Here is a 14,638-nt window from a genome sequence, read left to right as displayed (position 1 = left end):
ACAAATATCTGTCCGTTATCAGCCCTCAGCCTCCTCAGGTGGCACCACTTACCTGCTCCAACACGTACGCTGCACCAGAATCAATAGCACCGCCCAGCTCACGATACTGACCGGAGTACCTGATGTACCCCCAGGTGAGAAGCGCTATTAACAGCAGCCCAACCATACAGTTGAACAGCTGGGCCACCACCTCAAGCCCAATAAAGCCAGTGAGGCCTGAGGCTATGTACAAAGCCGCGATGCCCGTGAAGAGCACTGCGGGTGTTCGGAAGGTGCTGAAGACGTTCTTGCTACCGTTGTGCTTGCAGAAGTTCTCATAGAGTTCCCTGATTTCCTCCTCCAGCTCCTGCTGGTAACGAAGGCTAAAATCCTTCCCACCCATCTTCTTGGTCTTCTTAAAATGGTCCAGAGCAAGTTGTCTGAATTCACAATGCTTCTCCTCTAGAATGTCTGGAGACAAATAAGGTTTCTCTCCCCCACAAACCTAAAAAGAATAAAGACACAATGTGTTGATGATCCCTTCAAAAACAAGTGCCAAATAAAACAAGTGAAGTGGGGGAGGTATGGCTCAGTGGTACAGTGTGTGCCTAGCATGCACAAGGTCCTGGGTTCAATCCCCAGTACCTCCATTTAAAAAATAAATAAATAAATAAACAAAAACCTAATTACCCTTCCCCCACCAAAAAAAATTATTTGAATTGAAAACACTGAAAAGCTTAGACTATTTTAAGATATTAGAAATTAACTTTAAAATGATGACCAAGAACAATAAAGGTCTGGGTTCAAGTCCTCTGAAGAGCACACTTGGTAACCACGGTGCTATTGATCAGCGAGCGCAGGGACAGTGTGACAAAGCCTTGCTCAGAAAGGGTGATAATGAAAAGGCCCCAATGACCGGGATGACCTGAATACAGCTTTGTTGCCTCATCATCATAAGATACATTAAACAGGGTCAAGTTTGGACTTTTGAAGTCAGCAACAATGCCCAGGTGATAGCTGTTTCAGAACAAGACATCTGCCCAACATACCTCTTCCATGTTGTTATAATAAATGTCCTTGGCAGAGGCTGCAGCTGCTAAATTGTTGGCTTCAGCCGTGGCCTTTAAAGAAAAGAAAGCATGAACTATAAATCCTTCCTCTTTTAACATTCTTCCTCAAAAAGCCAAGTAAAATTCTTCTCTCCCCCTATTCCCCGTTCCTCCTTCCTTATTCTTCTGCTATTTTTTAGGTTTCCATATAGCCCAATTTATGAAATAAAACACCCCCTTTCTGTCAAACTTTCTGCAAAAAAAAAATGCTCTTATACATAAGAATCTTTATCATAAAGTTAAACCTCTGAAAATATTTCCTTTGCTTCAATTTTAAATAAAAAAATAGATGTAACTCAGAAAGGAAAGGAAAAATTTTATCTTTACAACATAAATTCCAAGCTCCAGCTTCCATTGTGAAAATGTTTTGCTACTAAAGAAATAAACACTTGGCAACAAATGGCCTTATCTTCAGTTCATGAAAGTCAGAAATTACATGTTTTAACAAAATGACATCTCAAAAACATCAAAATGTTGAAAATAAAAAACCTGATCAGTAAATAGAAAATGGGCGTGTCAGGATATTTTCTATTAAAGCAGACAGCAGGCAACAGGAAAAGGGCTCATCTAACAGGACTGGGTGCATCTAACCTGGGTGCGTGTTTCCACAGCGTGTTTGGGAAGAAGACCAGGCCCAGCGAGAGGCCTTTCTAACTTCACGACCACGAGTACAGACAAGGAAACTGGAAGGGAGTCACACTGCTGGAAAATGTGCTGAACATGAAAGGACCTCAGCATAATGAAAAGGGGGAGCAACAGCACTCTCTTCGTAAAGGGCTCTCCTTCCTGTATGCAGGTCAACCCAAAAATCAAAGGATGTCATTTGGAATGCCAAAGAACTGCTTACCTGCAGCATGGATTTGGGGTGAGGCAGATCTTCTCCTTGATAAATTTTAATATATGCCTTAGAATATAAAAATAAAAACACTTATGAAAAATGTCATTCTGTCATATTTAATTGTACTTTAAGCAGTGACCATACAACTGCATTTTCCTAAAGACCTAGATCAACACCCAGGAATTAGCAAAAACACAGCACACCTTTGAGTGCATGTTAGCATTTTAGTTAACTAAAAATGTTCTCAAAGCAGCACGAGCCTACCAAGGCTAGGATTCCCACCAGGCTCCCCATGCACACTGGCCTCACCACTACCTGTGGGCAGAGTGACCATCCGCCTTGAGGTAGTCGTGTCTCATCTAGGTGCCGTCTCCTCCTACTCACAGCAACTTCCTAACCACCTCCTGTCCACACCATCTTCCTTGAGGAACAATCTTCCTTTAGCCACAGTAATCACTCCTCTAAGAGAGTGCAAAGAACATCCATTTGGTTCTTAGACTGATACTGCCACCCAGTGGCCCATTCCTGGAAGGACACTGGAGTCTCTGAAAATGCCTCTCACCGAGATCTCCCCCATGAAACTTCCCCTAAAACATTTAAAACATTTGAAACTTTCCCCTAAAACACTTAAAATATTTGAAACCCCGTTAGTTTATAACCTACATCAGTTTTACCAAAAGTCAAACATTTTAATAATTAAAATCCGTATTTACCTTAAAATACTCCAATAGCCCCCGACAGGTGACTTTTGAACCATTGATCTCCTTTTCCATTAAGTTAGCTGGGTTTAATACATATGGTATCAGTGTCTGTAACTGCTCTTTGAATTCACTGGCAATATCTGTTCAGAGGATCAAGAGGAAGGAAATGAGCCAAACAGATGTATTCAACCAAAGGGAGCATGAACACAATCTTCACAATCTATCAAGTAGTTTTAACATTTGCAAGCTGAAAGAGAGGGGAGGGGGCCCCAGCCTGGATGTCTGGCACTCTCCAGCAATGACCAGGTTGCTGATGGACTGACTCTCTGTTCTCACTCATCTTTACTGTCTCCTTCCCTTCTGCAGTATTAAGTCCTCCCTAGTCCAGAGTAGAATATGCAGAATATCTCTACCCTGGTTACCATCCTGGAAGATTCAGCTTACTCCCTAGCCTTTCAAGAAATCTTACTTTTTAAAAAATTTCATTAACAAGGTCTTCAAAAACAAAAAACAACAACAAAAAAACCAAACCAATGATCAACCCTTCAGGTTCTCCCAGGTCAGGTCCTGGCTGCACCCTCACAAACACCCTTAAATCCATTAGAAATCACCGTTTCCCCATTTGCTCTATTTTCGTTCATATTTTAATGTTAAAAGAAGTAGAAGCACCTATACGTGATATTTATTTTCTATCATCTCCTCAGGGAGGCCCAGAGGGAAAAGACCACCACCTCAGGGAAGGAACAGCTTCTTCTCAGCTTCTATGAAGCTCCCACAGAGGGTTCTGGAGAGTCATTAAATAGAGCTCTTTCCTCAAAGTGAGAACTAGCTGGAACTATGAAAATGCGCGGAATCTGATTTAGATGATCTAACATCTTCCTAGGTTCCCAACTAATTGAAACTATCAACTGAAAAGAAAATGGATAGGAACCCACATCAAGGGAGGAACTCTTCAACACTCCATCACCCTAACTTACAAATTGGGACATTCTTATTTATTCATTCAACAGTTTTGAGCACCTTGCTGTGGCAGACATTGTTGTAAGAGTTGGGGACAGAGCAGTGAATAAAACAAAAGCAGTTTCTAAATTTTTCCAATTACAAATACCACCATAAAAATCTCTGTAGAAAAAACGTCAGGTTACTTTTATTTCCTTAGATTATTTCCTCAGGTTATACAGTCGTCTATGAGGAATTACTAGATTTGTGACATCAATGTAGACATTCAAAACTATTTAAAAAAAAAAAAACCACCATACTTTAGCCCACCATCAGATAATCACAATTAACATTTAAAACATGCTCCTTCCTTTTTAAGGCCCTTAAATATTGCTATAGAAGACTGTACCAACTTATACTCTACCATCAACGTATAAGGCTTGTTTACTACTCTGAACACACCTGAGATTTTTACTGTTTATAAAACCTTTACTGACCTGATTGGTTTAAAAATAGTAGTATCTTGGGACTTCTGCTTCTCACAATACTGTTGACTGGGAGAATCTGAAGGGATCTTCTTCCTAACAAGATCCTGCCCAAACTATATTCCATTACATTGTAGACTTGGAAGGAAAAGAGCTGCAAGGGGCTGAACAGGCGGCAAGAAACCAGGACACTGAGCTCCAAGTACACGTGAAGCTGTGGCTCATGTGAGGCCATTCACTGAGATGCTGCGATGAGGTGACCAAACACTGGACAAAATTAACTCCTAAAATAAGCTGGATCATGAAGTGCGACTGGAACTGTCCCAGACTGGTTAGCCCCTAGGCTCCCCAAAGGAGCAAACACAGATCTTCTCTGGAGGAAAAAAGGGATCTGAATAATGTACCAAAGAGCAGCACAGAGGGACCTGAAGATGGGAAATAAGGAAGAAAAAGTAAGATGAAGAAGATAGACTGAGATTTAACACACAATTAACTGAAGTCCTGGAAGATGAAGGAGAGTGAATTAGAGGCAATAAGAGAAGGGATAATGGCCAAGAATTCTCTAGAACTGATGAAATACATGAATCCACAGCTTCAGAAACCGCAGCTTATCACAAGCAGGTTAAACAGAAAGAAATATATGCGTAACAGCAAAACTGTAACACAGCAAAGACCTTCTGAAAGAAGGAAAATGTTCCCAGAAGGAAGGTTTGCAATACAAGAAGGTGAGCAAAGAAATTTTAAAAACATGTAAGAAAAGCTAAGCAATTATTATCTTATATAATAATGACAGTTAACTGCTGAGGTGAAAAAGAAGGCAGAATTAGAATGGTAGTTGAGAGGAAGGTAATCAGAATTAAACTGCTCTAAAGCTCTGCAAGGAGAGTAAATTATTTATGTACATTTTACATAAGTATACATGGTAAAATTTCAAGGATAACAACCAAAGATTTTTATAAAGGGTATAACTTCCATATTGGTGGGGGAGGAATGGAATAAGAAAACAAACACAATTTTTCAAAAAGACAAATGGGGGGGAGCATAGAAAGAGTAAGACTGATAGAAAGCGAAAGGCAAGACAGCTTCTAAAACCAAGTATTTCAGGAACCAGAAAACGGACTAAACATACCAATCAAAAAAAGAGGCTGTCAAACTGAAATTTTTTAAACTCCACATATATGCTGCTTAAAAAAGACACACCTAAAACATACAGTCACAGTAAGGCTGAACATAACAGACAGAAAACATACACAAATATGAAGGAAAACAAAGCTGGGATAGCCATATTAATAAAGACTTAGAATGCTTAAACAATAATGAAAACAGTTCTAGGGATGGAGAGGGTTATACTGCCTCAAATCACCAGAAAAGTTGTAACAATTCTAAACTTTACTAAGATGGCCTCAAAATGTATGAGAGAACAACAGGGAGCACTGACAAGAGGAAGATCAATACCCATCTGTTACTGATCTAAAGGAGACAAAAATTAGCGAAGATGAAGAAAATAACATAAATAACAAGTATGATTTAGAGACACAGATGAACCCTACACCCCAAGTTTAAACAAAATTCTCATTGTGCTGAAGCACACATGGAACATGTACAGAAGGTCCAGGTCATAAAATATGTATCAGCAAATCTTTAAGAATCAGCACCCCAGGACTCATGCACTACCAGCACATTTGATAAAATGTGTCGATAAACGCATCATCAAGCATTTAAGCATCAGAGAATTAAAGTTTTTTAATTCTCATACATTTGGAAGTTAAAAATCATACTTCTAAGTAACACATGGGTCAAAGAAGAAATCAGAAAAATTAAATACTATTTACAAGTGAAAGACAATGAAAATGCCACCTAGTACGACTGGCTGAAGTGCACTAAGAGAAATTTACAGCCTTAAAATCCTCTGTTAAAAAAGAAAAGAAAATCAAATACCTAAGTATTAAAACAGAAGAAAATGAGTTTAACTGAACCAACAGTAAAATATTCACACACAAACAGACAGCCCCAAGGAGTTTTGGAGGTTTCTTTTAAACACTTCAATGTGATGTGAACTCTTCCAGAAAACAGGGTGAACTACTTACATTCTGTAGGACCAGAATACCAAAACCAGATAATGGCATGTGAGATCAGAAAATTACAGACCAAGCTTACTCGTATACTTAGATACCAAAATTCCATATAAATTATTAGGAAATCAAATCCAGTGACAGATATTTATTTTAAAAAGAAAGAAAAAAAATTATCAGGACCCATTTATTCCAGAAATGCAAAGGTAGTTTAGCATTAGAAAAATCTGCATCATTCATCACATTAAGAGTGAAGCAGCAAAACCAAATGCTCATTTCAACAGATGCACAAGAAACATTTGACAAAATACAATAATAACACATAATTTAAAATATATTTTTGGTGAAGTAGAAACGGAAGGGAACTTCCTTAATCTAAAAAGGATACATACTAAAAACCTGTTGCAAACATTAGTAATGGTAAAATGTTAGAAGCAGTCCCTTTAATATCAGGACCAAGATATAAAGATGTCTATTGTCATTGCTTCTATTCAGCATTATACTGGAATCCTAGACCTACAAGTCAAGAACAAAATTTTAGAATATAAAATTTGAGGTCCTTCCCAGGCTGCCTGGGACTGGGGAGATGTGAATCAATGGATACATTAATTAAGAATTAAATGAAAAAAATATATATATATATTACTTGATGTGGAAAAAAGCAAAAACTCCATCCTTCATAAGTGACATAGACAATACCTAACATTTACAGCTGTATTATCGGAAATAATGAGAGTTTAGAAAGATGGCTGTACACATAAAATAGAGAATACCTACCCACTATCATGAATACATGCCAATTCCCCTCAGAGCAATTTATGGATCCTCCGTGGTTCCAATCAAAAGCCAAACAGGGACATTACTAAACTTAATAAGCTGATTCCAAAAATTACACAGAAGAGCAAAGAATAAAAGCATAATTAAGACACTCCTGAAGACTAAGGGTAAAAAAGGGAGGGAACTGTTCTACCAGATAGCAACTCTTATTATAAAATAATAATTATGATAATGTAGTAATGGCACAGAACTAAACAAAATGACCAGAGGAACAGAATAAAAAGGCTAGAATCTGACCCATGCAGAAATAAGTTTTTTTTTTAAAACATAACAAATTGCAAATAACAGAAAAAGAGTATTCAATAAATGATGTCAAAAGTATGGATATCTATGTACAAAAATAGAAAACAGATCTCTATCCCACACATACACGAAAATTAATTCCCAGTGGACAAAACACAAATATAAAAGACAAAATTTAAGACTGTTTGTATGCATGTGTGTGTCCGTAGAGAAAGGAAAAGATTTTCTAAAACAAGACTTAAAAAGCACTACATATCATATAGCACAGGGAACAATAGTAATCTATAACGAAAAAGCATATGAAAATGAATATATGTATGCTATATATGACTGAAACATGATGCTTTACACCAGAAATTGACAGAACATTGTAAACTGACTATACTTCAACAAAAAAGGAAAAAGAAAAATGTAATAAAAAAGCACAATATAAAATCAAAGGTAAATGAACTCAACCACATTAATACTAAAGCACTCATTGAAAAAAAGCATTATTAAAGAAGAAAAGACAAGACACAGGATGGGAGCAGATGTCTGCAACACATAACCAATGAAGGTTCATATCTTAAAATAAGACATTTAGAATCTTTACATTGACAACCCAATTGAAAACTGGACAAGAAGAATTTCAGAGGAAGAAAAACGTTAACAGAAGTAAATACATGAAAAGATATTTAATCCCATTAGTAATCAGAGAAATGCAATTTAAGATCACAATGACATACCACTTTATATCACTAATTTAGCAAAACTAAGATGTCTGATAACATCAAGTGTTGCCAAGGATATGGATCAATGGGCATTTTCATACATACTGATGGAGTATAAATAGGAACAAGTACTTTGGAAAACAATTTGGCATTGTCTACTAAAGGTGAAGATACACATATTCCAATATCCAGCAATCCCACTTCTAAGCACATACCTTGGGAAACTCCCATAGAGCCACTTATACAAGAACGTTCATGAAAAAGAAAAAAAATATTCGTAGTAGCACTGTTCATAATAGCAAAAAACTGGAGACGCCCAAATTTCCATTAAAAATATATTGTTATATACACAGAAGGCAACATTATACTACAATGAAACTGAATGCACTGTAACTACATGCAATGCTACAGATAACCTTAAAAATAAAACACTCAGTGAAAATTCAAGTTGGCCACATACTACATTTTTATAAAGTTCAAAAGTAAAGAAACTTAGCAGTAGACTGTAAACTGAATCAAACATAAGTAATAACTTTTTTTTTAATTCAAGGACAGAAAAAGCAAAATTCAGAACAGTGGTTATTTCTGTGGCAAGACAGGGACAAGGAAAAAGCACACAGGTATAGAAAACAGTACTGGTAATGTTCTAAATAAGGGTTTGGCAAACTATAGCCCTTGGGCCAAATACAGCCTGCTAACTATCTGTAAATAAAGTTTTATTGAAACTCAATCATGTACATTCAGTTATACAATTGTCTACGGCTGCTTTCTTGCTACAACAGCAGAGCTGAGTAGTTGCATAACCGACAAAAACTAAAATACTTACTACCTAGTCCATTACGGAAAAAGTTTGCCAATTCTAGTTCTAGATAGTAAGTTGGGTTGATGATGTTCATACAGTATGTTTTATACCTTACATGTATACATTATGTGTATTATTTCTTATATGTAATACTTTTGCATTCTTTTGGATATCTAATAGCATATTTAAAAATTTAATGGCAGCTCATTATTTTAATTTGCTTTTATTTCTTTTATCACTAGTCAGGCCAAATTTTCTCTGTATTTGTTCTTCAGCTGATTTCCTTTTCCGTGATCTACTAGGGGCGTTTATCTTAGAATACAGTCACTCTTCAGCAAGTAAATAAATACACTACCTTACATGTACTATGATAACTGAAATATTTTCTCCAGTTTGTTTGCCATTTTTAAAATATGCATAAGATTAATTATTATGTATTCAAACTTATAGCACTTTTCCTTGATAATTTCTTTTATTCCTTCTAATTTTAAAGAGTCCTCCCCCAATTCCAGAGGTTTAATAAAATTAACTTTTTCCCCCATGCTTTAAATTACGTAATTTGAATTTATTTATGGCTTATAAGTTGAAATCTTTGTGAGATTTTTCTCTAAATAGTAACATGTACTTCTAATCTCCACTGATCCCCATCCCATCTTAAATAACTGATCAAGCATAAGATCTCAAGATATTAAAAAACAATTTAAGTTTTTAAATCTGTCCTACCTAAGTAAATGGGTAACATTCTAAATCTAGATACTCTTAATTCTATATAGTCTCCTCAGGATGGCGCCAAAGTATGGACTATATCAACTTTAAAAAGGGATTAATCCCCACATTGATTAATGGCTTAAAATATGATAAAGGTGACATTTCAACCTGTGGGGGAAAGTTGGACTATTCAATAAACACTGCTGAGACAAATGGGTAGCCATTTGGAAAACAAGCTGGATCCAAATTGGATCGTAAGTTATAAAGTGAAAAATGGAACCACAAAATTTTAATTAAAAAAGTGGGACAAATTCTTTACAACCCTGGAATGAAAAAAATAAAATAAAATAGCATATATAATATGCTATTTTGTGTATATTTACATTTGCTTTGCATATATTAAAGAAACTCTGGAAGTCTACAAAAATGGAAAAGAGACTTTTCACTGAATACTTTTTAATCCTTCTTGGGATTTTAAACATGTAAATGCATTTACCTATTCCAAAAAAAAATTTTTTTATGGTTTCAACGTTCATCACACTGAGAGCTTCAAAAATATTTCACACAAGGAAGTAGCAGGATCTAGATACTACAGATTATTAGTATCCATGGTTTTACCCAGATTTAACGACCCTCAGCTATTAGTGTTTCTGGGAAGGCTGAACCAAAACATGAGTTTTAGACAGAGTAGACAAGAACCATCTCATGACTGAGACAATCTCAGTATTTCATCTCATGGAGTCAAAGAAGTCTGCTGCCTACAAACTCTTCTGTTTAATTTCTAGCTAAACAACTCAGTAGTCACTGTATTAGTTCTCTCTGCTCCAGTAAAAAGACAGTTTTCTTTATGGTAATGACACAGTCATCCTGTGTCTGATGAAAAGGGGTCTCAAAAATGAGCTAATCTCCAAGCTAACTACTGCAGGAAGCAGCAGCTTAGCACTGATTATACCAAAACTAAGGTTGTGTTTGGCAAGTGTTCACCTCTGAATAAATGGTCATCCTTTTAAAAAATAAAATAAAACCATTAAAACCACCCCTGAAGTATGTAGAGGAACACCTGCAGAAATAGCTTCAGAATGCAGTTTCTTACTAAATTTAAATGTTCTATAGAAAATACATGAAGGTCCTTTTATGGATTAACCCTGAACATACTCAGGTAATGGCATCTTGTCCAGGTTATAAGGAGCAGGGCTGCAGGATCTCAACCAAGTCATTGCGTAAGTATATACTTGAGAAAATACCATGTCTAGGTATTTTTTTGAACTCTGAGAAATGTATCAGCTCTACTTACAGGTCCCCCACAATAATGTTTACACAGTTCTCAATCAAGCACTTGCCAAATATTCACAAACCCCCTTCTATTTGCAATGTAGCATCCAGTTTACTTTTCACTCAAAACTCTTAAATATCTTGTTTAAAAGATTCCCTAAAATTACAAAATATCCATCTCCAAAGCTAAAAAGTACATAAAACTGTGCAGAACAAGAATTCATGAACAATTCTCCTAGTAACCCAAGTTTCCCTAAATAGCTACACAAGGGCAAACTATTAACATGATTTTAAAGTGAAACAAAAAAGGAAATTTTCATTTTTCAAATCTTTCCTTTTAAAAATATCCTCATAAATATATATTTTTTTAAATTGTTTTACTTTTGGGGGGGGGATTAGGTTTTTATTTATTTTAATGGAAGTGCTAGGAATTGAACCTAGGACCTTGTGCACACTAAGCATGTGCTCTACCACTGAGCTATACCCTCCCCTCTTAAATATGTATTTTTAAATAATTAGGATCATACAGTATATGCCACTTTGCAATCCTTTTACATTTAATAACATATTATGGACATCTTTCTATGTAAATACAGATAGAGCCATCTATCTATCTTATCTTTTTAAATGACTTCTTTTTATTCCTTTGTGCAGATTACCATAATTTAACCAATTCCTCAAAAACATACATTTGGGTTGTTTCTAATTATTCGCTATTATAATAATGTCACAGCAGTATCCTTGTCCACGTATTCTTACCTACTTATATATGGGTAACTACTTAGCATAATTTCCTAAAAGTAAAATCCTAGATCAAAAGATGTGAACACTTTAAAATTTGATACTAACACATAAAGATCACACAAATGTGTATCAATACATTTGCACTTCCTTGATTGCTGTTATGCTACACATATATATTTTCATGAATATATACTGACCATGTGTAGTCTTTCCTTTGGGACTTGCTTTTGCATGGAGCAGCAGCAGATTTTAACCCTACAAATGTGTTTTACAGTTCAATCACAGATGAGAGAAGCAGACAGCACATAATTATGAGATTAAAGGTTGCCTATACAGAGCTTGTTCCCTATTTTATAAATACAATAAATATGAAACTTAATACACAACTTTAGTAATAAACCACTCATATCTGTAAATATGTGTACTGGGTTGAATAGTGTTCCCTAATCCTCACCCCAAAATGCACGTCCACCTAGAATCTCAAAATGTGATCTATTTAAAAACAGAGTCTTTACAGATGTAACCAGTTGAGACCATACTAGATTAGGGTGGGACCTAAATTCAAAGAGTAATGTCCTTTTAAGAGTGAACACACAGAGAAGGTGGCCATGTGACCTTGGAGACAGACTAAGTGATGAAACTAAATGCCAAGGATTGCCAGCAACCACCATGAGAGAAGCACAGGACAGATTCCCCCCTCAGCACCTCTAGAAGGAACCCACCCTGCCAATATCGTGATGTCAGAATTCTGGTCACCTGAACTGTTAAGGAATAAACTTTTTTGTGCCATCCAGTTTGTGGCACTTCGTTACAGCAGCCCTAGGAAATTAATACAATACACATACCCAAAAGTGATACAAATTTCAAAAGTCAGGGTTATAGAACTTTAAAAAGCTCTTCCTATTTTCTGGAATAACATGATAAAAATGAATTTTAAAACAGGATGTTCTGAAATACTTAAATGTTCAGTTATATGGAGGAATGTCATTTTGTATAGTTCTGCCCAATAACCTAAGACCTGCCCTGAGGCAAAAAGAAAGGAGGAGTCTCTCTAACCCATCTCCTCCTCTATATCCCCAGTAAAGGTTTCCACTGGACACTTTCCCTACCAGGGATGAATGAACCTGAGTTTAGGTTTGGTAAAAGTATGTCTAATGATGGAGCGTTATTAACTCTAAAAGAAAACATCACCTACACACTCAACTTCCTCTCCACTCAGAAAAGTCACTTGAAACTGCTTTAGTTTTAGCACCAGTGTTGCCTGAACAGATGTCTCTCCAAAGCCAGGCCCCGACCTTGAATTTCTGAATTGCCAACAATTGCCAACAGCATTCTAAGGCTGTATAAGTTTCCTGCTCTGGAAAGTGGTCCACCACATAAAAATGTCATACAAGTGACAAACATAAAATAAAGGTGAAGTCTCTCAAACTCAGTTTCTTGTGCAATATTAAGACCAGCTGGAATGTAAATCTTAAGTTGAATAAATATATTAACTTTCTTGAGTCAACTGAGTCAAATTGAAAATGATGCATTTTATCTTTAATGTGAGGCTATAAAAATTTTCCACTTCAAAAGGAAAATTCTATATCTCCTCTAAATGATTTCCTCGATATAACAGAACTTTTATTTCAGCACAGTATGGCTTTGAGGCAAAAAGGATCTGGATGTGAATCTCTGCCCTACTACTTACTAGCTGAGTAGTTTGAGCAAGTTATTTAACTTTCCTTAGCCAGTTTCTGTCTTTCTTTTTCTTCCCCCCAGTTTCTTCATTTTTAAGATAAAGGAAATAATATCAGCTTCATGGAATTACTGGGAACATTGAGCATAAATGTAACTAGCAAAGCATTGGTGTTATGGTCTGAATGTTTTGTGTTCCCCCCAAAACTCGTATGTTGAAATCCTAACCCCTGAAGATGATGGTATCAGTAGGGGTGATTCAGTCATGAGGGTGAAGCCCTCAACAACAGGATCAGTGCCCTGATGAAAGATACCCCACAGAGCTCCCCAGCCCCTTCCACCTTGTGAGGATACAACCAGAAGTCTTGAGACCAGAAAGAGAACCCCCACACAACCACCTCAGACTTCCAGAGTCCAGCACTGTTAGAAACAAACTTCTGTTGTTTACGAGCTACCCAGTCTACGGCATTTTGTTATGGCAGCTGGAAGAGCCTGACATTTGGGAACACAGCTGGGCCTCTAAAAACGGAACGGCAGCTATTATTATCTCTCCTTTACTGGGAACCTAAGAAGCTCAGGTACGTTTATAAACAAAAGTGTTTAGTTTAACACATGTAAATTGAGGACCAGCCATTAAATGACTCAAGGTCTCAGTGAATAAGGAAGAAAAATAAGATAATGGAACCCCAGAGTCCCACCTCTGATTTCCCTAAACTACCATCTAGTCAGCACTTGCTGACAGTAACACATGACCCAGCATGAGGTTTTGCTATAATCACAATTAAGATGAAAACAACAGCCACGCTAGGGATCATGCTACCTTTGTTTTGGGAATTTAATTTTACTTCATAAATATGATCTGACTAATGCTAAATCCTCCTTTATTGAGTACTTTTATCTCTTGTAAACCAATCATAACCACTCTCCTAAAAAGAGCGTTAATGGGTATTACACCACAACCATTTCAAACGGAGAAACTAAATCAGTTCTACAGCTAAGACAGGAGCAAAAACTGAACTAGACTCTAAATACTATTCTTTCTAAAGAGAGAACACACTATTTCTCTTAAGCATTTGCTATTCATAATTGATATTTTCTAATCACTATTTAATTCCAAAGATAAAATCATATGTATAAAATAACATCATCTGTAACACACCTTTCAGTTTCCCATCAAACTCAGGGCTTGTGGCCACCTGCAGTCCTGGATGTGGTAAGAGAAAACAGGTGACACTGGAGAAACACGAGTGAATGTGATTTCGGACATTCTGAATTTCTTCATGTTGATGCTCTTTCACCTGCCAACAAAGGCCAACGATTTACAAAAGTGCATTCGTTTCTCTTCACCAGTAACCACTGGTGTAGGACAAAGGAAGAAAGACTTCACAATTCTAATGGATCACAGTTCTTGTCCAATGAAAAACCCCAGAACCTGAAGAAGTAATAAGTGCATATGTTTGATTAACTATGGCTTGGCTCCTATGGCTACCAAAGAACAGGTACTAAAGAGTTTCTTTAAAAA

General features: G+C 36.4%; 1 protein-coding gene and 1 non-coding gene across 2 annotated transcripts in view; one reads left to right on the top strand and one right to left on the bottom strand.

The window, feature by feature from the left end:
* Positions 1-14,638, bottom strand: part of ATL3 (atlastin GTPase 3) — a 44,115-nt gene that overhangs the window by 5,234 nt on the left and 24,243 nt on the right. The window contains exons 8-12 of the mRNA XM_074371849.1: positions 14,276-14,414; positions 2,640-2,767; positions 1,936-1,992; positions 1,029-1,100; positions 53-484 (exon numbers count right to left, since the gene is read on the bottom strand). Coding sequence (XP_074227950.1) covers positions 53-484; positions 1,029-1,100; positions 1,936-1,992; positions 2,640-2,767; positions 14,276-14,414 — 828 coding nt within the window. The remainder of the gene's footprint in view (positions 1-52; positions 485-1,028; positions 1,101-1,935; positions 1,993-2,639; positions 2,768-14,275; positions 14,415-14,638) is intronic.
* On the top strand, positions 558-629 carry TRNAA-AGC (transfer RNA alanine (anticodon AGC)). The gene has a single exon. It is a non-coding gene; the product is annotated as a tRNA-Ala (tRNA).

This window comes from Camelus bactrianus, chromosome 10, assembly GCF_048773025.1.
Source record: "Camelus bactrianus isolate YW-2024 breed Bactrian camel chromosome 10, ASM4877302v1, whole genome shotgun sequence".
Classification (NCBI taxonomy): Eukaryota; Metazoa; Chordata; class Mammalia; order Artiodactyla; family Camelidae; genus Camelus; species Camelus bactrianus.
The sequence above is the reverse complement of the archived record's forward strand: the minus strand, read 5'-3'. Positions and strand labels throughout refer to the sequence as shown.